This window comes from Gossypium arboreum, chromosome 6 (genome assembly GCF_025698485.1).
Source record: "Gossypium arboreum isolate Shixiya-1 chromosome 6, ASM2569848v2, whole genome shotgun sequence".
Lineage (NCBI taxonomy): Eukaryota > Viridiplantae > Streptophyta > Magnoliopsida > Malvales > Malvaceae > Gossypium > Gossypium arboreum.
In genome coordinates, this window is record NC_069075.1 from 141,067,033 (window position 1) to 141,092,859 (window position 25,827).

Below are 25,827 nucleotides of genomic sequence, written 5' to 3' on the forward strand. Positions count from 1 at the left end.
TTATGTTCCATTGTTGTTTCCAAAGTGTTCTTTGCAACACATTTATGAGTTTGTGGGGTAAAGAGTGAATGGGGGGTATTGATTGGATTTGATGTGGGAAGATTAGCTTGTTTAGGCAGAAAAAGGAAAAACAAGGCTCCAATTGGTAGTTTTTGTTATGATTATACTGCAAAAATTTTTATCTGCCATTTCTTTTCCAATGACCAGATTGTAAGAGACCCCATAATTTTGGGGTTTAGTACTTTGTTTTTTCTTCATTGCATTTTAGATGCCAGTTTCCAAAAAACCAGTTTCAGGGTTTCTGCTTGGTTTTTTGGCTGCATTCCATGGGTGAGAATCTGGGTTTGTTTTTTTTTTTTCTCAATCTAGAGATAAAAAGTGGTTAGATTGCAATAGTTAAGAATGGGGTTAATTTACTCAGGATTTTAAATTGGTCCTGTAATTTTAAAACTTTTTAAATAATTTTAAAACTTTCTAATTGAGTTCACAATGTACCGCTGGTCCTTTTGTCATCTTAACCAATTTAGACATTAAATGTCATTTCAGATTAGACATGGAACATATTTAAAATATACGGATAATATTGTAAATATGCGGTCGAATTAAACATGTTAAAATATATATAATTTTGATAAAATTTAAAAAGGTTATTTTCAAGGTGAAAATGAATTATAAATTTTATCGTCATATTAATAATTTTACAAATTTTGAAGATATCAAATAAGAAATTATCATTTTTGGGAGCCTCTGACTTGCCACCTTGATCCTGGTTATCTAATTTTTAACCAATTAGATTCAATTAACATATTTCAAGTTAATGACTAAATGATCAGAAATACTTGATCAATGTGACATTGATACTTTATGGCTCAATTAACACATTTTAAACTTCAAAAACTAATTTAAAATTTGGATCATAATTTAAGTACATTCAAAGAAATTAACCCTCAACAAACAGTGGGATTTTATGGATTTATGGGTAGCTGCTTGAATCAACAAAGTTAAACACCATATTAGGCACCAAAATGTCATAGCTAGTTGGGATGCATGTGAGGGAGTTCCCATGTTTGATAGGCCAGATTGTTGGTATTGGAATAGGACCCCTAATTTTGTCATTTTCTCCTGCGTAGTTGGAATCAATAATGAATGTGATTTATAGCTTCAAGAAAGCTCAAGCCTTAAAAGCTATAGCTATCAAGTTGAAAAGCATGTGGACTTGAGTTAAAGCTAACCTAACTTGTTTTACATGTTTAATACTTAGTATTGTACTCTTTTATATGAAAAAGACAAATCTACGAATACGTTAAGAAGAAAGGGAAAAATAATTTGTTTGCTTTCTTTATTCCTCTATTTCATTTTTTATTAGGATTCATGACTATGTAAATATAAGCAATCCACTTAGAATTCTTTTTTCAAAGTTTACTAAAGAATAGCTCGGTAAAAGTATTATAGAGGTTCTGTATTAGTGGTCAAATTATATTTTATTCCATCTATGTTAAATCAAAGAATAAATCAGTTATTTCTATTAAAAAATTCATCCATTTGTACAATTAAAAATTGACATTGCTAATGGAATAACCAAATAATGATACATGATATGCCACATATACCTCGTGTTGACGTACAATGACTCATAAAGCTCCATTATGTTGGAAATACAGCCTAAAGAAATACTTGATCCTAGGGAAAAATGTCGAAAAAAATGTCACCGTTAGGAATAACAAGCCAAATCATGGACTTCCAACTCCATCGTAAGGCATCAGCCACTAGAAATAAATGTTAATTGGTGTGTTGTATTGCCATTGACGATTTTGTTCATCTTGGAAAATCCTTCGAAGCCATAAATACATTAGATCTATCACATTATGTAGAAAAAATGAGTCGGCTCAGACTCGAAAACTTGAGCAAACCAAGTTGTAGCAAATTTGAAAAAACACAAGTCTTTGTCAAAGAACCTCCCTCAAGAGAGGAGCCAAAGCGGAAGGGAAAATCCTAAGCCATAATCGTAACATCCACGATGCCAATCCAAAGGTCGGCTCGCTGAAAAACGAAAAGGGCTTTCAAGATTGATTTAAGTTTGATGTTTAAGTTTTTGGAAATCTTACATAGACCATTTACACAACACCAAAAAAGGAAACTAAATATGAATTATTAATTTATCACAATTACAATAATAAAAGATAATACGAAAATAATAATTTATAAATCTAGTAGAGTATGAATTGGTCCAAGCTTAGCTTGAACAATGTTGTTGCTTGAAATGGGCTCTAATCGCCCATCTGATGAGTGGCCCTTATGGTGTGACGCGACGCCAGGTTCTGGGTCTCACATGCATAGATACCTCCCACCCAATCCCCATCTTAGTTAATAAGAGTTTCAACTTTTAAAGTTATAATTATATGGACATGGACGTTGAAACATTGGAGATAATTTTATTAAGATCGTAATCATGAATTTTCAATATATATATATAAAACGAAGAATACTTAAAAAAAAGAAGGAGGTAAATTTTGACTGAAACTCAAAATTTAGGTTTTATTTAAAAGTTATCTAGTAATTACATATCTGTAGTATATTTGAGTAATTACGGTAATTAATATGTCCCTTAAATTAAGTGTAATAGGAGGGTAAAAGTTCAAGTAGTTATAAATAATAATTACTCTATAACTTTTCAAATATATTGGTGCATGATTTAAGTTTTAAAATTATCTTTATATAATAATAGTATTTTATTTTAGGATATTTATTGTGTTTTTAAAAATATAATTACAAGTTATATTACTAATCTCATTTAAATATTTTCATAATTTTATTGGTGAGATATAATTATATATATATATTTAACTTTAATATTGGGAATTTTTATTATTTCCTAACTTAGGTTTTACAAAAGTTATTAAATATAATACATTTCTTTTATAAGAGTACGTTAACACTCGTAGTTATCAAGTTTAATATAGAGGTTGACTATTGAAATTTTTCGGGATTAAAGAGGGGACGAGGAAGGAGAATGCCAGATGACAAGTCTGACTTAAGACCTTGACACTCATGGGAGACGAGCTTTGTCTTATTTATTTAAGCTTGAATTTGGATCTTGACTCTCATTGGTGTCAAGTTTAATTTAACATTTTGACTATTAGGTGTAAGTAAAATTCAATTTGATTTGAAAAAAAATATTTTTTTAATTTCGAGTTAATTAAATTAAGTTATTTGAGTTGTTTGGTTTTTTAAATCACTCGAAAAAGTATTTCAGTTTTTCCAGTTTGAGTTGAGTTGAATTTTACAACTCGAATAATTTGAATAACTTGTATAACAAATTGATGTAAATACATGTTGGGTCCTTGACAATTTTGAAAATGTGTAGATTGGTCCATTCCAACCAAATTTAAAAAAAATCAAAATATTTATAAATATATATTTTTCCAATTTTTTTATAAATATAGAGTAGTTAAAAATAAAATTATTAAACATATTTAAAAATGTTAAATTATATTTTTTTAAAATCTAAAATGATAAATTTTATGACTTAAGAAGAAGTAAATTATCAAATTTTATCATACTAATTATTTCTTTTTTTTCTCTTGTTTTATTTTAAAAGAGTTTTCAACTACATATGGTATTTATGTTCTTTAACTTGGAATCTAATCATATTGTTAATAAGATTTCAATATAGCCGGTTTAATTTTTTTTATTTGACTTCAACGAATTTATTCAACTCGAATCTCACTTCACTCGACTTGATTAAAAGAATCAAAATGAGTTAAAATGATAAAATAGAACTTATAAACTCGATTAATTCAAAAAATTTTCACTTAATTCAACTTATTTTGATCAAGCACTCATCTTTATTAGCTACTTTCTCTTCTTCTTCTTTTCTTCTCTTATGAGAAAGAAAGAGGAATGAAATTTTATTATTAACAAAAACTAATAAAAGAATTATCAATCTAATCCATCCTTTTTATTGTTTATCGAAGTAGTGCATATTTTATGAGTGGAGAGGAAATCATTTTCTTACAATATGATTAATATAAAACATACATCTTGATTTTTCTTTCTAATATTATTTGAGTCATGCATAGAAATTAGAACATCAGTATTAAAAAAACCAAATTTTCAACCAATTTGACCAATGCATAGAAATTAGAAAATCGATTTCTTAAAAATCGTTTTTGCTTTTCTCTTTAAAGTAAATCGATTTTTCAAAAATTGATTTTTCTCCTCACTCATGTACTACTTTAGTAAATAAATAAAAAACCCTCCAACTTTGCTTGGAATTCCATGGTTTATTGGTGTTAGGTCCCAAGCTTTTTCCACATAAAATGGTGTCAAGCATAGCCATTATCCATCAAACCAACTGTTATAATTTGACTAATTTTTCCATTCTATGCTTAAACCATCAACTTTGAAACCAAAATTTTGTCACTATTACTTGTATTTATTCCTTTGTGTTTGTGGAGACTGGTGGAGGCTGGCTGGCTGCTTGGACATGCATGAATTGGGAACATATTTGGCAATTTCCTTGTAGGATCCAAAGGGATATTTTCATGACAAATAAAGTAGAAACTTGTAGATTGAATTCAAACCCTAAAAATATGTCATTGTTTAGCATGCTCCTCCAACTTCTTTTACTTCTTTGGTGTATGGTAAACTCTAATGGAAAGTTCAATTTTAGTCAAATTCCAAATGAGGGTTAATTGTGTAAGCATCCAATTGGCCATTTGCCTTATGGAGAGCTTGAAGTTGTTGAAGTATTTTTGTATTATTAGTATTTTTTTCCTATACTTTCTAATGGTGTGTGAGTTATACAAAATATATATATATATTATATATGATATTCTAATAAATATATTTTTGTATATCAACAAGTGATTGGAAGAAGTAGAAATGAATCATTGTTGAGAATGCTTTACTTGAATATCATTCTCGACTCGAACCAGCCCAAACAAGATTGGTCTCATACCATAAACAAATGATGGCACTTGTAATTGTTTTATCTTGATTGTTTGGATCTCTGCAAAAGTAATGTAAATAAACTAGTTACATTCTAAACGTATTAAATGATAATGTTATTTCAGTTCTACAATAATAATTTGTATGTTGTAAGTGTTGAGTAATTTTTTCTTTTAATAAAATAGTAACTTTTAATATGCTTTTAATTAATATTATTGATAAATTTATTTTTTAGTTTTAGTTTAAACATTGTATTAATAATATTTATTAAAATAAATATGTAAATAGAAGACCATATGTATGGTTGAATTATGGTCATTATATTTCTAATATCATAAAAAAATATTGGTAAATTCATTAGCTAAAGTAAGTTTCGAGATTAAAATTCAATTTATAGAATTGTCTATGCGGTAGTGTATTGTGTGCATGTGCGAGTTTAAGCTTGTATTGTATAGAAAAAATATAAGTTAGTAATATTATTGTTTTTGTAAATTATATTTAAAGAAATTGTTAATAGGTTGTTTTAATTAATATTATTAATAATAATTAAAATTATTTTTATATTAAACATTACATTATTAATAGCTTACCATGTTCACATGAATTTTGACACCAATTTCAAGGCTACTAGCAAAATTGACAACAACCATTAGCATTTTCATACCAATTTTTACACCATTACCAAATTCAACAATCCAATTCAAATTTTAACACTTCTCATTGCTTCATATTTCTCATTTTCAGTAGTTTCCTAGAAAATCAAAAGTGGAGCTTTGAGATTGAAAATGAAATTCATCTGGGAAAGTTTAGAAAATTTCAAATATTTACCTAAAAAATATTTTAATAGTAATTAAAGTATAAAACTAAAATCTTAGATAAAAAAAAACAAAATTTATTTTTTCTTATTTATTTATGATTTAATTGCTCTAAACAACCTCTAGTTATTACTCTTATTCTAAATTAGTCTCAAACTTCAAAATATTCCATTACATCTCTAAACTATCATATCCTTTTATTATTAAAATTATTAATTTAATTGGTAAATGATACAATAAATCTTATGTGTAGTGATTTAAAATAAAATTTTAAAAAATAAAATAATTCTTTATAATTTTTATAAGTAAAAACTAAAAATAAAATAAAGTCAAAAAAAGAGAGTAAATAATTAAATATCAAAACTTCAAAATTAAAATATTTATAACACCAGTTTCTAACTGTTATATAAAATCTATCGTCTCATTTAACAATTAAAATAATCATTTTAATAATAAAAAAATTTATTAATTTAATCTCAATAATTTAAAAATATAATTAAAATCCTTTAAAATTTAGAATAAAAATTATAGTTAAAAAATGTTTGGTGCAATTATCTATTTATTTATTTATAGGTCGGTCTCATGTGTATGATGATGGTAGCATAGAGCTAGCTCATTAGGCTTATAGGCTTTGCATTTTTTGGTGGTCCCTATAGCACCTGCTTTTTGAAATATGCAAAAGTTAAATAAATAAAAAGGTTTTATTACGCAGTCAATTACGCAAACCCCTTTTTTTTAATGATATTTATAGGAAATAAAGCTAATTGTTTTTCACATAACTCAATTTCTTGGATGAAGTAGACAGTATATTGATATCGAGTAATTTTGGATTGATAGTTCCGTATTGTGTATTTAACTTATTTTTATTTTATATTATAATATTTAATTTTATTATCACCGTTATTTCTACGTTAATCACAGATAAATATATCGTTTATCTAAATTTATTCATTGACAGTCAACTATATACCCAAATTCTAGTAATCGATTATTACAGACAATTGAATTATTATTTGATATTTATTTATTTATTTTTAATTTTAAATATTAATTGAAAATATAATGATAAATTCTACTTGTAAAATTAAAATTTTTCATAATAAATTAATGAGATACACGATGACTTTTAATTTTACTTATAAAATTAGAGTTCTACTCCGACTACACTGAAATATAATCCATGAAATTAATCTAAAAATCTTGATTATTAATGAGTTGATATATACCATTTAGTTATCGAGTTTAATTTTAATGTGCAGTTTAATATTTGAATTTTTGGGTTCCATTTGAATATTTATATTTGTTTTATGTTATAAAAGCTGATGCCTAGATCAAATGACATTATTTCTTTTAGTTTGACTTAATGAATTTTTGACATGTGGTCAATTGAATATAAACAACATGACATCATAATGATGTTATTTCCTGTAAATAAAAATTATAAAAAATCTAAAAGTATTATCAATAAAAACAAAATATTTATAAATAATAAATTAAATAAAAAATTGTTTAATGGAAGAGGTTTTTTATGCAATGACAATTTATTTTTGTAAAAAAATACTACTGTTTTTTTTTTCTTGAAAAAGAAGCAATATATTAGCAGCCAAGCCAAAATAAAATATGTTGTACACACGCCCCATTAACTATTAAACGACTTCATCACTTACACAATAAAGGAAAGATGGCGGCCAATCAACCATTCAAAGCTCCTCACTTACCTTTTCGTTGGGTCAAATTATATGATCTCTGTCTTTGATCATCAATCAGCTCATTTCCGTTCAAAAACCAATAACAGAGCCGCATGGATCACTGTATATCCAAAATCTATATATATCAATATATGAACCATATCAACCACAGCTTACCAATCAACAATCAAGTTTTAGCCTTCTTAGTAAGAAAAAAGAAAAGAAAAGAAAAGAAACTCACTCTTTACAGTAACCTTATCATCGCAGGTTCTAATGGCTGGAAACTTCAAGTTTTTCTTCTTTGTTTTCCTTCTTCTATCTCCATTGCTTTTCTTTTCTTCTTCTATGGCGCGTCCTCTCAATGATGTTGCGGTAGGCAACTCCATAACTGAAGGGATTGAGACTTTCTTTGATGGTTTGAGCCTTGATGGAATCAAAACCAGTGGTCCTAGTCCAGGAGGCAAAGGTCATGCATTTAGTGATTCTGTCACCACCAATTCAGGGCCAAGTTCTGGTGGCAAAGGTCATGCATATAGTGATGCTGTCACCACCAACTCAGGTCCAAGTCCAGGAGGTAAAGGTCATGCATTTACTGATGCTGTCAACCCCAATTCAGGTCCAAGTGAAGGCGGCAAAGGTCATGCATTTACTGATGCTGTCAACCCCAATTCAGGTCCAAGTGAAGGAGGCAAAGGTCATTCGTTTAGTGATGTCGTCACGAACTCGGGTCCAAGTTCTGGTGGCAAGGGACATTAAGCTACGGTCTCATCTCATGCAATGCAAAGCCTGCAATTGATATTCTTTGGTGGCTGCATTTATTTAATTCATTATTATTTATTTGTTTTGTTCAATTTTTGTTGCTTTCTATTTGTGTTGATCATATTCTTTTGTAATGTCTGCAATAAGTTCAGGCTGATGCTGGGGAATGGGTGGTCATTATTTGTAGGGTTAATTAATCTGCCATATCTAGTTTTTGTGATTCTGAATAATGTATAACAGTTTTGACACTTAAGTAATTTATTGTTCATTCAATTATGAAATTGGTTCATGTTATAAACTTTTCTTGAGAAAAAGAAATTGTAAACTCTGGTTTTTAGAAGTGAGAGAGAAAGAAAGACATTTTGGTGAATTGCGTGCATGGTTTCTTCCAATGAAAATTTACACCACGCATTGCTGAAATGGAAGATGCTTGCACTCTTAGTTTTGTATTGTTGTTTTTTTCTATAAGAATTAAAATTACTCATAATATTTTTTTTAACGCTTAAAAAGAAATATAAAATATATTTATTACACTCAAATTTAATTTTTTTGTATTAGTAACATTATTAATATCAATTAAGTTAAAACTTAATTCAAGTTTCTGTATAGTTTTAGCCAAAGATAAAAATCATTGCGAACAAGGAGCAATAAAAAACACCACGTAACAAGGAGCCTGGATAACTGAGAGCAGATATAAAAATCCCTGCAACCCACAAAAACAAAAAAATCAATGCGGCCAAGAAAGGCCAGCCTTATTTAAGATGAACATCAACGAGGATAGAGGTTTCTTAACCTAGCCCTCAGGCTCAAATCCATCCCTGCAATGTCTAGCAAAATAATTTGCTGCTTCATTAGCGGTACGTTTCACCTTTGACAAACGAACCCTATGACACTTAAAAACCTAATCATCAATATCCACAAGTAAAGGTCTAAGCTGCCATCTCCTTCTATCAGTATTTCATCAATAGCCATTTTCGAATTCCGCTCCAAAATAATATCTTTATGATCATGTTCAACAGCTACTAATAAGCCTTCTCTCAAAATCATAGTTTCAGCAACTAGTGTATCATCAATACAAACCTTTCTTTTCTCTACCCTTTGTTGGTTATACAAAGTGGATAGGCTTTTAAGAGAGTTTAAATATAGACTTGTCTTGTATCCTCGTTGAGTAATTGAGGCTAAAAGCTCAACACACATGTCGTCGTTTGGCCTATGTCCGTGTCTATATTGAAATAGTCTTGATTCGAACACAGATTGATAGTTAACTACGTAGTTAGTTTAAATCAACAAGATACTAATATTTAAGCAGTTAATTTCATTGTTGCTCTTCTCACATTTTACCTTTTCTCATGTGTATAAAAATTTCCTATTCTTTTACATTTATGGGGGAATGTTGCTAATGCAAAGTGGATAACTTCTAAAAGGAATTAAATATTTTATGCGCGCCGTTGCTCGATCCTTCTGTACCCTTTATACTTATTCATTCTTCTTTTCCTTGCAACCTCCACTCCCCCTTATCTAACTTCTTTTCAACTCCTTGCTCCTTATCATTACCTCTGCTACTTTCACTAACCTCTAACTCTCTCTCCTAATATAATTTTTATAAGTATCACGTGAAAATGACAAGTTAATATTAAATTATATATATAATAATATATTTGCAACATAAAAAATTTTATGGATTTGAATTAAGTTAAATTTCAAGACTAAATTATAAATAAATTTGCAACTTACCAATGATATATCAACTTGTAACAGAAGTTGACTATAACAATTGTATTAATATATATACACTACACAAAATAGGTTGGTCCAATAGGTTTAATTACCAAAGCCTAAGAGGAAAATTCTTTTTAGATTGAAAGCCCAAATATTTAAATTTGAGAATAGGTAGCAATTTTCATATAACATATTTAACTAATTAACTTCTAACTATAACCAAACTTATTCACCAACATATATTTAATCTATAGGTTGAATCGATAAATTTTCATAAATAATTAACTTCGATCATAATCAGATTAACTTATCAAAATAAATTTAATTGACTTAAACAAACTAATTGAACATTGAATTTACGGATTAATCTAACAACTTTATGATATGATAAACAACTTTAATCAATAAATCAAATACGATAAATAACTATAAAATACATTAATTATATCAATATCTATAAATATTGAATTTAACTTTCCAAAATTTCAGTATTTATTATACATTGGAATTTGGATATCAATAAAATAATAAATTATTGTCGTCTGCAATTTGCAGTTCCGTTTCCTTCGAAGCAAATATAAACCTCGGAACTGATATTTTTATATTTCTACCCTTTTGTTTCTTTTTTATTAATTACGATTTGACACTAAAGTTTGTCAATGTTGTCACTAAATTTGTCTTCTCGTGTCGGCTGCTACAATAATCCACGACTGAATCTGTATAATAATTCAGGCGGTTATTAAATTAATCAAAATTTTTTATTCAAATCACTTAATGAATTCATATTTTTTAAGTTATTGAATTAATTGAGATTTTCTTTTAAAAATTTTATCTAGTGAACTTTAAAGAGGATTGGTATGATAGATTTATATCTATAGATGAATAGGATATTTTAAATATAAGTTAATTTCACAGTTAATTTCAGAAATTTGATATCAACACAGAACATCATATAATAATAATTTTAAATAAATTAATAAGATAAATTTTTTAAATAATTTAATAATTATTTTAATTTTTTTAAAATTAAATAATTAAAATATAAATTTACTAATAATTTAATAAAATTAGTTATAGTTTACTCGTATCATTTTCATTATAATATAAAATTATAAAATTAGGTGTAGTTTACTCATATCATTTTCATTATAATTCCATGACATAGGCAATCATATCAATTATCATCTAATACTTCCAAAAACCCCTCTAAAACTGTTGTTCTTTCAACCACTCTTGCCTTTCTCCATTTTCACAAAAAATTCCATGGCTATACCATTGATTCCTCTTGTTTTGTCTTTGGGTTTACTTTGCTTTCCTTCATTTTCATCCTCTGATAGTCTGCGGGCAGGCTCATCACTCTCAGTGGAGACACCAGCTGATGTTTTGACATCACCTGATGGAAGTTTCAGTGCTGGTTTCCATCCTGTTGGCCAAAACGCTTATTCCTTTGCCATATGGTTCAATAAACCAACCTGTGATGCCAACAGTTGCACCATTGTTTGGATGGCAAAAAGGGATCAACCAGTCAATGGTACATTCTCAAAGCTTTATCTGTTAAAATCAGGTAACCTTGTTTTAAAAGATGCAGGTCATATCATTGTATGGGAAACAAAAACTATGTCACCTATACCTTCATACTTGAAGCTTGAAAATGGTGGCAACCTTATCTTGTGTGATATTGAAGGTCTTATATTATGGCAAAGCTATGATTCACCCACGGATACTCTTCTTCCTTCTCAACCATTCTATAAGAATTCAAAGCTTGTTTCAATGAGAAGCCAAAGAAATTACTCTTCGGGTTATTATCAGCTTTATTTCGACACAGATAATGTGCTTTGTCTTGTCTACAAAGGTCCAGAGTTTTCAAGTGTTTATTGGCCAAGTCCATGGCTATTGAGATGGGAAGCTGGAAGATCCACATTCAATAACACCAAAATAGCTGTTTTAGACTCTTGGGGTAATTTCAGTTCAACTGATAATTTCACCTTCTTGTCAGCTGATTATGGTTTAAACATCTCAAGGATGTTGAAAATGGATTTTGATGGTAATCTTAGGTTATATAGTCTAAGTGAAGATACAAAAGCTTGGGTTGTTTCATGGCAAGCCTTTCTTCAACCATGTAAGGTTCATGGATGTTGTGGACCAAACAGTATATGTATTTATTCTCCTAGTTTTGGAAGGGACTGTAGTTGTAGTCCAGGGTATAAGTTGAAGAATCGTAGTGATTGGTCTCTTGGTTGTGAGCCAGAGTTTCATCTTCCTTGTAACCAAACTGATCAGTTTGGTTTCTTAAAGCTCCGTCATGTTGAATTCTATGGCTATGATTTCAAGTTGTATACTAATGTCACCTTGGAAGGTTGCAAGCAAATTTGTTTGCAGTTGTGTGATTGTAAAGGGTTTCAATTCAGGTTTATTAAAGCACATGAATCAGATGGTACATATTGTTATTCCAAGACACAGTTGTTGAATGGACATCGACCACCTAATTTTAATGCTGATTTCTATGTGAAATTGCCTAAAGCTATCGTCTCTTCTTACATTGATACTGTTGAATATCCTGAGTTACAATGTTCTAATGAAGTGCAGGAGCTTGAACGAAAATATACCAAAACGAGTGAAAATGAGTCATTGAGATTTGCTCTTTGGACAGCTTGTGCTATAGGGGGAGTTGAGTTTATTACCATTTTGTTAGTATGGAATTTCTTCATTAGAACCAATGATAATTCAAGCCCCAATGCAGGCTACCATTTTGCTACAACTGGTTTCAGAAAATTCACCTATGGAGAGCTTAAAAAGGCTACTAATAAGTTCTCACAAGAGATTGGAAGAGGTGCAGGTGGAATAGTGTACAAAGCAACGTTGTCCGACGGTCGAATCGCGGCGATCAAACGACTCGTTGATGCTAACAAAGGAGAAGCCGAATTCTTAGCAGAAGTAAACACCATTGGGAAGCTTAACCACATGAACTTGATAGAGATGTGGGGCTATTGTGCTGAGGGAAAACATAGGCTCTTAGTGTACGAGTACATGGAACATGGATCTTTAGCCGAAACCCTTTCTTTTAAATCACTTGATTGGAGCAAAAGATTCGATATTGCTTTGGGAACAGCAAGAGGCTTAGCTTATTTACATGAAGAATGCTTGGAATGGGTTCTCCATTGTGATATAAAGCCTCAAAACATTCTCATAGACTCTAAATACCAACCCAAAGTGTCGGATTTTGGCTTGTCTTGGTTTCTAAATAGAGGCGACGTTAAACATTCGCAAGTTTCGAGGATTCGAGGAACAAGAGGTTATATGGCACCTGAATGGGTCTTTAATCTTCCCATTACTTCCAAAGTTGATGTCTATAGCTATGGGATCGTTTTATTGGAGTTAGTGACAGGGAAAAGCCCTGCAATGGGATGCAAAATGAGTGATGATGAAAATTCGGAAGGGCAAAGAACGTTAGTAGGATGGGTGAGAGAGCAAATGGGTAGAGCCAAAGAGAATGAAACATGGAAGCATAAGATAATAGACCCCAAGCTTGAAGGTATATATGATGAGGCTGAGATGGTAATTATGGTTAATGTAGCACTTCGTTGTGTTGAGGAAGATAAAGATGAAAGACCCACAATGGGGGAAGTGGTCGAAATGCTGCTTCAACATGGAAGCCATTGAACCACAGATTATGATTATCTCCCTTAGTAATGGGAACTATGAACCACAGATTATGATTATCTCCCTTAGTAATGGGAACTATCATCAAATTGTGACCTTCAACATTGTTGTACCTCATTAGGGATTAATGTAAATATTTGTAAACTATGTTTGTATCTCAAGACTCTAGGTGCGCGTCTTGGCTATTACATCCCTTCCCCAAATTTATATGCTTGTAATGGTTAAAAAAAAAAGTTTAATTAATAAGAATGCGAGATATTTTATAAACAATCATTTAATTTTTTGAAAAATAGTTACGATGAAGAGATTAATCAATATCACTTATAACGACAAATTATAATTTCATTTGTAATTAAATTTAATTCTTATTTATTGTCTAAGATTTTCTTACTAATTTATTTATTGATGCAAGTAACTTGATCTATATGTAGTAGTGGTTAACCTTTTTATCGATATTATTTTATACCAATTCAAATTATGTGATTTCATTATGACCCCTCACGTTGTATAAAAAATTTATATTAGATTAATAAATTATTATGATATTAAAGATGGTAAATATTTAAGTCCGAAAAAATTGTGAATATTTAAAATAAAAAATGATAGGGATGAATATTAGTTTCTAATTTTATTTTATATATTATTTTGAGCTGAGTTTTTGTATGGGTAGAAAATTAAAACTTAAAAAGATGTACTATTTTAGTTCGATAAATATATTAAATTTTTAATTAAATTAAATTATTTTTAATATCTTATTACTTTTTATAAGAACTCCAATATAGATCAAGCTTAATAAAAAAATCAAAATTATTTTCATTTATAGAGGAACACGGCTGCTAATAAATGTCAACGGATTATTTAATTAATTGATGTGAAATTTTTATGATACTAGTAATATGGAAGACAGCATTAAAACTGGATTTTTATAGTATTAATTTGTAAATATAGGTATGCTTGTAAAGCAAGAGGGTTTGGTAAAAATGTTAGTTTGAAAAATGAGATTAGGCAAAAAAAAAATAGTTCGTTTAGAAAATAGGTCAAGTCTCGGGTAAGGCATTTTTGGCCCCGAGTCCGGCCTAGTTGGAATATACAAAAAAAAGACTTTTTTTTACTGTTTTATTACTATTTTCTTGTTGTTTTTTTACTATTTTGCTACTATTTTACTATTATATTGCTACTATTTTTTTGTTATTTTATAACTCTTATTTTATTTTTAATTTTGTTACTATTTTAGAGGTATTTGCTTGTTAAGTTGCACGTATCTTAGTGTTATTTAAATATACATTTTAAAATTTATTTTCAATTTGTTGGGAAATATTTATTTTAATGTTTTTAGTATTTTGATGTATTATATTTTTAAAAAATTAATTAAAAATATAATACTGGCGGGCCAGAATGAGCTCAAGTTTTAGCATTTTTATTTGAGTCGGGCTTGAATAAAATTTTAGGCCCATTTTTTAGGCTAGGCCTTGTAAACGGGCCTAAAATTTTGTTTGGGCCAAGCTTGGCCCATGAGCACCTCTACTTTAGACCAACTGAGGCTAATTTCTTTATAGCATTAAGTGCTTGCAATCATTCCAATTATGTCATGCTTGAGTTGTGACAAAATCAATTGTCAACGTGTCATAATGTTCTATTGATACTGATGTTGATGCTGAAGCCTTTGTTGTGTTGATTGAGCTTGTCTTTCACTGCATTCCACCCCGACACGAATTATATGATACTGTTTGTGAACTGAATTAATAAATTTTCCTTGAAAAAAATTCTATAGAATTAAAGCAATTCCATAAGAGGGATGTTTGCTAGACATTTAGTGGGACTTTACTAGTTTTTTTTTTAAAAAATTGTTTGATTCCATTCATTATTTTATTTTATTATTTTTAGTATTCTATAAAAGTGTCGGCGTACAGATCACTTCCTCTACATATAAAAAGTCCACCCCAACCACAGATACAGAAATAACAGGTACAGTAATATCATGCATAACATGTTCATATATAGATTGCATATATATAATTTAAACAGAACAGACATACATATCGAAATCCTACAGAAGGTAGCCTATCAAAATATAAGATCATATAACTCAGGGTTTGGTTTGCCCTTATCAACTCTACGGTAGGTTCACAGTTGATAGGAACAAATCGTGCGACCCTAAGGAAGATTTTAAAATTACGGGCCCACATGCCCATATGGGCCCACAAGCCTAAATCAACCTTGCTCGTATGGCCACACAGTTTGGCCCAAAACCCACACTCTTGTGTGATCTACACGGCCACACCCCAACTACCACACGGTCGTATCTTGCGCATATTTATGCCCTCATCAAACACACGACTGTGCCTCGCATACTGGCAACTACACGGCCAAGCACACGTCCGTGTGACATCGACAGAATGGTTTTTTAGCTTTCGCCGAAGCTCGATTTTTTGTGTTTTGGGAACACACCTGTTACGATTTTGATGCGAAAACACTTTCGAGCCAACCCACACTTAAAATTGTTACACCAAAACTCTTAAAATCAGTTTAAACTCACCATTAAACCAAACTAATGAAATTGAAAAAGGCAAAATTTAAGAGTTCAACACTTACCTGATTTCCTGAACAACTTCAACTACGATTCCGCGAAAGATGAGTGTCGTTCTTAACGATTTCCTGCTCCCAATACACCAGTTCAAAACCAACGGAAAAATCAACATTGTTCTAAACGAATTTAAAGAAAATTCTCTCAAACCTGAGCAAAAACATTCTTTCACCACTTATCAAAAATGCACAAGAACATCGAAGAAGCGAAATTCTGAGATTGACAATAAAATTGTGACAAAAAATGAAGAGCAAAGGAAGAAAATTGTCAATTGACAAAAAATGCAGAGAATGGGACAAAACCAACATCAGATTTTTTTTTTGGAAAGAGAAAGTAATTTTGAATAAAATAAAATAAAATAAAATAAAATCCCCAAATTGATTACTATCTCACTACATCCACTAACAACCCAACCAACTCAAAATTTCAAAACCACTCAAACTCTCAGAGCCAACCGAAACAAAAATTAACATCCACGTTCACGTAGGGACTCGAACACAGGACCTCTAAAACACTAACTCCTTACCATTCAAACCAGCAAGCTCATTTTAATATGGACCAACAAAAAATTTTATATAAGCCCACTGAACAAGGATAAAGCTTGGCTCTAAAATAACAAAATATTGCCAAAAAAGGAAACTTGAACCCAAGATCTCACACACACACCCATTACACTTAACCACTGAAGCAAACAGATATTTTTATCAAATTCCACATTTACATACTTAAATTATTCAGGGCATTACAACTCTACCTCCTAAAAGAAAATTCGGCATCCAAATTTCCTTGATCCGAACAGATGAGGATACTGCTGACGCATCAAGTCCTCAAGTTCCCACGTGGCTTCCTTAGTGCCATGATTTCGCCACAGAACCTTCTCTAATGGTATAGACTTCCTCCTCAGATGTTTAATATTACAATCCAAAATTTAAACCGGCTCCTCCTCAAAAGTCAAGTCCGATTTAACCTCGATCTCCTCAACAGAGACAACATGATATTGATCAAACCGGCACTGCCTCAACATCGAGACGTGAAACATATCATGGATACGGTCCAACTCTGGAAGTAACTCTAACTGATAAGCGACCGATCCCACACGCTTTAGAATCTGATACAACCCAATAAACCTAGTGCTTAACTTACCCTTACGACTGAATCTCAGAATTTTCTTCCATGTAGAAACCTTAAGAAATACGAAGTCACCTACGGAATACTCAATATCTCTCCTTTTCAGATCCGCTTAGGACTTCTGTCTATCAAAAGTTGCCTTCAGATGATCCCGAATTAGTCTAACCTTATCTTTGGTCTCAAAACCAACTGTAACACCTTAAACCTGTATCCGATGCCAGGATAAGGTTATAAAGCATGACTGGACATATAGATTAACGAATCATACATTTCATGTTCATTTATCATTCAAATAAAAAACCATTCAAATTCATTCATATAGCCTTTAATACGAACCCTTGAGGCCCACAATAAACACTAAAAATTGTTTGGGATAAAATCGAGCACTCAAGAAATTTTTCAGAAAATATGTAAAATTTTCAAAGGTACAAGGGTCACATGCACCAGGTTCCATGATTTATTTCTTCCATTAAACTTCAAAAACAACCAATATGCTATAATGGCAACACCTTATACTTTCAACCATATTGCAAATTAGTCCCCTCTTTAGTTAGATTAAGCTATAACGATTCCAAAAACATAAAAATCATTAAAAATGAGATAAGAACCACTCACCAATTGTGCTTCAAAGTTGTCAAACCCTAAGGAGCAAAAAAGGCTTCTTTTTCCCTTCACAATTGGTTGAAGAAGAAAAAGAAAAGATGATGCCTTTTTAATGTTTTATTTATTTTATCAAAGATTACTAAATTCTAAATTTTCCTTTACCAATGTTACTATTTATCATGATTACAAATTCATGCTCATCCACTATCACCTTTAATGGTCTAATCACTATATAAGGACTCCACATTTAAGTTCTATAACTATTTAATACCTTTAGCTAATAGAACACAACTTTCGTACTTTATGCGGTTTAGTCCTTTTTTATTCAATTAAACATATAAATGGTAAAATTTCTTAACAAAATTTTTATACTATAATACTATCATGCTGTAGATCACAAAATAATATTAAAATAAATTATATGACCTCAAATTTATGGTCTCGAAATCTCTATTCCAATTTCACTAAAAACGAGCTGTTACACCAACTTAGGACCAGAATCCGTCATTCACCCAACTCAGTCCAACATAGCAGAGTACGACACTTGCGATCATACAAAGCCTCATAAAGTGCCATCTGGATGCTAGATTGGAAACTGTAGCTAACGGCAGAAAATCCTCCCAACTACCTCAGAAATCAACCACACAGCTTCGAAGCATATCCTCCAGTATCTGAATCACCCTCTCAGATTAACCATCGATCTGAGGATGAAACGTAGTACTGAAGTCAAATCTTAAACCCAAAGCCTCATGCAGTTTCTTCCAAAACAGAGAAGTGAGGCAAGGATCCCTATCAGAAATTATCAAAACTAGAACCCCATTCAGTCTAACAATCTCGGAAATATAGAGCTTCACTAACTTCTGCAGAGAGTAGTTCATCCGAACTGGAATAAAATGAATGAACTTGGTCAATCGATCCATGATGACCCAAACAAAATCCTTCTTAGTGGGTGTCAAGGGCAACCCACTAACGAAGTCTATCCTCACTAGTTCTAATTTCTATAAAGGAATCTTAACAGGTTGTAGCAAACCCAAAGGAATCTGGTGCTTAGCCTTAACCGGCTGGCACATCAGGAAACGAGCAACAAAATTTGTAAACTCACGTTTCAAACTCGGCCACCAGTATAGTACACGAAAATCTCGATACATCTTATTACCGTCGGGATACATAGCATAAGGGCTACTATGCACCTCTCTCGGAATCGACTACCTTAAATCAGAATCATTAGGTACACAAACCTGTCTTTGAAAGCACAGAACTCCATCCTTATTCAACCCAAAACCAGATGTACTGCCACTCTCAACCTGACAGAATCGTAAAACCAAATACTCATCCTCTAACTACTTATCCCAAATCTGATCAATCCAAGTCAGCTTAACTTGCAACTCGGCTAACAAACCTCTGTCGTCAAATAGATTAAGACAAGTGAACATCGCTCTACGACTGAGAGCATCGGTCAATACATTGGTCTTACCAAGATGATACTTTATCGTGCAGTCATAATCCTTGAGCAGATCAATCTATCGATGCTGCCTAAGATTCAACTCATTCTAAGTAAGGAGGTACTTGAGGCTCTTGTGATTAGTGTAAATAATACACTTCTCACCATACAGATAATACCTCCAGATCTTTAATGCAAAAACTACAGTAGCTAGCTCAAGATCATACATCGGATAATTCCCCTCGTGTGAATTAAGCTGACGGGATGCATAAGCCACAACCTTACCATCTTGCATCAGTACAAAATTCAAACCAACATACGATCCATCACTATAGACCACAAACTCTTTACCAGATTCAAGCTGTATCAGAATAGGAGCCTGAGTTAGAACAGACTTGAGTTTCTTGAAGCTCGGTTGTTGCGCATTAATCCAATCAAAAGGAACACCCTTGCACAGAAGCTTAGTCAAAGGAGCTACAATCAGAGAAAACCCCTCGACAAACCGACTATAATAACCCGCAAAACCCAGAAAATTACAGACCTCTGATACATTCTTAGACTGCTTCCAATCAAGCACAGCCTTAATCTTTCTAGGATCAACTTGGATCCCCTTAGTAGAAATCACGTGCCCTAGAAAAGTTACATCTCTCAACCAGAATTCACACTTACTCAACTTAGTGTAAAGTTATTTCTCTCGGAGTATCTAAAGCACTACTCTAAGATACTCATCATGCTCATCCTTGGTTTTAGAGTACACCAGAATATCGTCATTGAAAACCACGACGAACCGATCCTGATACAGCTAAAAAACTCGATTCATAAGATCTATACATGTAGCCGAACATTTGTCAAACCAAAGGGCATAACTAGGAACCCGTAATGCCTATAACAAGTCCTAAATGTTGTCTTATAAAAATCCCATTCCTTAACTCTAAGCGAATGATACCCAGAATGAAGATCTATTTTTGAGAACACTGCAGCCTTTCGAAACTGATCAAACAAGTCGTCGATCCTCGAAAGTGGATACTTAGTCTTCACAATCAGTTTATTTAATTATCGATAGTCAATGCACATCCTTATGGTACCATCATTTTTCTTTACAAACAAAATCGGTGCTCCCTATGGAGATACACTAAGACAGATGAAACCACGATCCAAAAGTACTTGAAGTTAAGCCTTAAGCTCTATAAGCTCATTCGGTGCCATATGGTATGGAGCGATAGACACTGGAACTGTACCCGATAGAAGCTCAATACCAAATTTAACTTTTCGATTCGGAGGTAAACCTGGTAACTCTTCAGGAAAAACATCTAGAAATTTTCTCACTATTCTGATATCCTCAACAAAAGAATCTCCAAAATTTGAAACACTGACGTAGGTCAAATATGCCTCACACCCTTTTCAAACTAATTTCTCAGCCACTAGAGTAGAGATCACATTAGACAGATAATCTCGATGCTCACCGATCATAACCACCTCCTTATCATCCATGGTCCTCAAAACAACCCTCTTAGTCGTGCAATCTAAGCTAACTCAGTGCTCAACTAACTAATCCATACCCAGAATAAAATCGAACTCCCCAAACGGTAGCTCCATCAAATTTTCCAGAAACACAGCCCCTTGCACTTCTAACGGAATATTCTTATAAAGTGTACTAACCTGAACAGATTGCCCTAACAGACTAGCTACAGTAATCTCACTAGAAGTACACTCAGCCAAAATCCCTAAGTTTTCGAAAACAGCACTAGTTACACAAGAATGTGTAAAACCTATGTATATTAGAGCAATATAAGGAACTTAAAAAATATGGAACGTACCCGTGACCACATCAGGAGTGTCAGCATAGAGTAGCATAAACAAGTGCGGGCTACTCGCCTCAGTCTAATTAGTACCTCTGTCCGGTGCTCTCTGTCTTCGGCCCATACTATTATCACCCCTAGCCAGTCTATGGCCCCTAGGTGGCTGCTGAACTGCCCTCTGAGGCTATACAAAACTCAGTCCTAAAGCTTGTATCTAATCATCCCGTTGTAAACACTTTCTAATCCAATGCTTCAAAGACCCACATAGTAGACAAGCCCCTAACCTCCTCCAACACTTGCCAGAATGGTGCCTACCACAATCCCCACATGGCTGAATCCCAGTATAACCAACAGGGACCCCCACTCTAACAGGCCCATCAGGTCTGGCCCGTTTCTTAGGCCTCTGAATAGAACTAGCAGGCTCTGAATCCCTCTTATTTTTGCCTTGTTCACTATCCCTATTTTGGTGCTCCATGCACTTAACCTCTTCAGGGATTTTTGTTTTATCCATAAGAACTACGAACTCTCACTTCCTTTACGGAGCAATCAGAACCCTCAAACTGTCCCTCAAACCATCCTCAAAACGGACACATTTTTTATACTCAGACGCTACCACACCTCGAGCATAACTGTTCAATGTTAAAAACTCGGCCTTATATTTGGCCACAAATCTATTAGCTTACGTGAGATTTATGAACTCACGCCTACGAGCATCTACATAGCTTGTCCCCACATGCTTCCCTTGGAAAGCAATCTTAAAATAGTCCAAATTCAGACTATCGGACTGAGTACTCTCCTCAACTGACAACCACCACTGATATGCCTTATCGCGAAACAAAGAGACTGCACCCTTTAATTTCTGCTCGGGAGTGCAGTCAACGTTATTCATAATTCTCTCAATGGCCTCCATCCAATACTTGGCCACCATTGGGGTGACTCCAGTAGCACCCCTAAACAGCTCAACTCAATTAGACCGAAGTTCTTCAGTTACCGACCTACGACCCCTAGATCTAGAATGGGTCTAGCGACCCTCTCCAACACCCTCAATATGGCTTGAGATAGTGTGTCGTCCCCAACCGAGTGGCTTTGAGACCTAGTCTCAGTAGCAGGTGAAACTGGTATGTCACTCGTATCTAAATTTGGCATACTACCCAAAGAGGAAGACTCAGCTCGAGCCCCCTACGGCCCCTACCGTACCCACGAATACCACGACCGCAAGTTCCACGAGCGCTTATCAAACGGAATATACTTATAAAGTCTACTAACCTGAACAGATTGCCACAAACGGTAGCTCCATCAAATTTTCCAGAAACACAGCCCCTTGCACTTCTAACGGAATATTCTTATAAAGTCTACTAACCTAAATAGATTGCCCCAATGGACTAGCTACAGTAATCTCACTAGAAGTACACTCAACCAAAATCCCCAAGTTTTCAAAAATAGTACTAGCTACATAAGAATGTGTAGAACCTATGTCTATTGGAGCAATATAAGGAACTTCAAAAATATGAAACGTACTCGTAACCACATCAGGAGTGTCGGCATAGAGTAGCATAAATGAGTGCAGGCTACTCGCCTCAGTCTAATTAGCACCTCTGTCTGGTGCTCTTTGTCCTCAGCCCATACCATTACCACCCCTAGCCGGTCTACGGCCCTTAGGTGGCTGCTGAACTGCCCTCTGAGGCTGTATAAAACTCAGTCCTGAATCTTGCATCTAATCAACCCATTGTAGACACTCTCTAATCCAATGCTTCAAAGACCTACATCTCAGACAAGCCGCTAACCTCCTCCAACACTTGCCCGGATGGTGCCTACCACAATCCCCACATGGCTGAATCCCAGTATAAGCAATAGGCTCATCGTATATTTAAAATTTTTCTACATTATAAAATTTTATGCATCAGTTCTAGTATATATTAGCAATTATCTTATGCTTTAAATTATCAAGAGTTCAGAAGTATTTCAAAGATTTTAGTCTCTAGCTAGCTCAGTATAGTTTTTAGAAAGTACTAACTACAATGTTTTCAGAAAGTTCTATCTAAATTCAAAAATACTTACAGGATCGGCGCCGAAGACTCGGTGTACCACATATTTTCTCAAAATTATCCAAATTATTTGAAAATCGATTCTTTTTAAAACACAATTTTGGAACCCAAAATTCACAGCTCGAGTTTTGTAACCTGACTCTGATACCACTAAATGTAACACCCCAAACCTGGCCTAAACATTATGGCCAAATCCAGAGATGCCACAAAGAAGGATTTTGAAAACTGAGTCGTCTCGATAAATCATTCAAGTTTTATAACTTGTGAAAACTGTTGTATTAAAAAATCTCGTTCGTATTTTTGGAAAATCTTTATTTCAATAAAATCATGTTTTACATAACCGTATAAAATAAAGTGTAAAATGAAAATCCAAATCTCAAAATTAAACAAAATAGTCCGGAGAGTCTAATTATTACAAAACTCCCAAAAATAATCCTTAAATTAAAATAAAAGCCATAATCTTAAACAGTTTTGTAACGGCCCAAATTTCAGTGGTGTCGAAATAGTGATATGAAATCACTACATCCGATTAGATAATTAAAAGTTAAGTGTGATTTTAGAAATGTTTTTAAATTGGTGAAATTGTGAATTAAAAGAAATTTCTAGATAAAATGAGATAAAAACAAAGTATCGAGACCTCTTATTCATAAATTGAGCCATAAATAATTTTAAAAATATTTATGGAATGTTACTAAGTTAGTATTAAAGTTTTGTTAAGAAATTTTAACATTTCGGTAGTCAATTGAATAAAAAGGACTAAATTGAATAAGATGTAAAATTAAGGGAAGTGATTAAATAGCTTAAATAATAAATAAGAGGAACTCAAAGAGTAATTAGATTCAAAGGATAATGGTTGTACGATTTTGGGCATGAAATAGACAAGAAAACAATGTGAACAAGGGGTAAAATTGGAAATAGCTTAAAGGTTAATAGTTAAAAATGATGTAATTGAAAAATCTAGATATTTTCTTCATCTTCTCCAGCCAAAAACAGCCATCAAAGAGTTCTTAGAGCTGGTTTCTCATATTTACTACATGTAAGCTCAATTCTTGATTAATTCTTGTAATTTTTTTTATTTTGAGACTTTTACAACTTGGTCCTATTATCTAATTCATTAGTTTTTGCTTTTATGAATGATTTAGAAAGTTTCCATGAGTAAGAGCTGAAATTTTATGATGATTTAGTATGGAATTATGATGATTTTATGAAGAGATTTTATAAGAATTGATTTTTAAGATCTAATTGTGAAAGTTGTTAGAATTAGGGTTTTGTGTTGAAATTTTGAATGTTAAAAAGCTTTGAAGTAGTTTATGATGTCTTGATAAAGTGTTACTTGAGAGGAATTAGCTCAATTGATGAATAAATTGAGTAGGGACTAAATTGTAAAAATTGAAAAGTTTGGGTTAATAGTATAATTTTAAAATTAAAGAGCATAAATTGTGAAGTAGAATAAAATTGAAATAGATGCTAATAGAGGAATGATTTTATAATTATAGATCAAGAAAACGAAGTGAATCGTGGAAATGAGAAATTGTAAGAATAGTCCCTAAATTTCTACGACTTTTGCAAATTAGCCCAGGTAAGTTCATATGGCAAAGTTCAATGTTTTGTTATGAAAATATTATGATTTCTAAAGTATCTTATTGTAGATAAATACTATCAAATTGTATTAATTACTAAATAATATTTAACTAAAAGTACAAATTAGTTGGAACAATGGTTTTGAGTGCTTTCATTTTTATGACCATGATGAATTGAAAAAAAAGATGTGATATATGCTTCTGTATAAGACATAACTGGGCTATGGCATCGGTGCAATGTGATATCTATTCCCATATAAGACCATAGCTGGGTTATGGCATTGGTATGATGTGATAATGTGATTCCGTATAAGACCATATCTGGGATATGGCATCGGTATGATAATGAAGTACTCAATTCTATTAGTGTTCCCTAATTTGACTAAGGAAGTAAATTAGAAATGGGCTCAAGGGAGTTAAATAGCGACATGGAAATTATTCAAATGAGCTTATTAATGATTTTGTAATTTACAAGAAGATTTTGTTAAATTATAATATATATATATGATTGTGTATAATGTTTGGTAAGATTTATTCTTTTATGCCTATGAGCTTACTAAGCTTTTATAAGCTTACTTGTGTATGTTATTTGTTTTGAAGATTGACTTATATACGTACGGAGGGTCGGATCTTCATCAAGGATTACACTATCTAGATTTACTCCGATAGATTTTGTTAAACAACTTTTTGATTTATATGGCATATATAGGGGTTGATTTGATAAAGTAATTGTATAAATGATTAAGTATATAAGTAAGTTGAATATGATGGTTGTGTTTGAAAAAGAAATATACATGTTTTGGCTTGAAATAATTGATCGGTTAGACTCTATTAGTGTATAAATGTGATTTTGTATAGGTAATATTAAAAAAGGTGAGAAAAGTAACCTTAAATGGCCTATTTTCGTCCACACAGGCGTGTGTGACACACGGCCTACCACATGGGCATGTGATAAGGCCGTGTGTCCCCTATTGCATAAAAATGAGAAACAGAATGTCCAGGTTTAGGCACACGACCTAGCACACGGGCATGTGACTTGGCGTTGTGACTCACACG

The 25,827-nt window shown here is 32.2% G+C and overlaps 2 protein-coding genes across 2 annotated transcripts; both read left to right on the plus strand.

The window, feature by feature from the left end:
* The first annotated feature begins 7,629 nt into the window (after positions 1–7,629).
* On the plus strand, positions 7,630–8,209 carry LOC128293845 (uncharacterized). The gene has a single exon (XM_053029399.1). It carries the CDS (start codon positions 7,727–7,729, stop codon positions 8,207–8,209), a length of 483 nt encoding a protein of 160 aa, XP_052885359.1. The 5' UTR covers positions 7,630–7,726.
* A 2,963-nt stretch (positions 8,210–11,172) lies between these two features.
* Positions 11,173–13,591, plus strand: LOC108484865 (putative receptor protein kinase ZmPK1). The gene has a single exon (XM_017788754.2). The coding sequence runs from the start codon at positions 11,195–11,197 to the stop codon at positions 13,589–13,591; it is 2,397 nt and encodes a 798-aa protein (XP_017644243.1). The 5' UTR covers positions 11,173–11,194.
* The last annotated feature ends 12,236 nt before the right edge of the window (positions 13,592–25,827 follow it).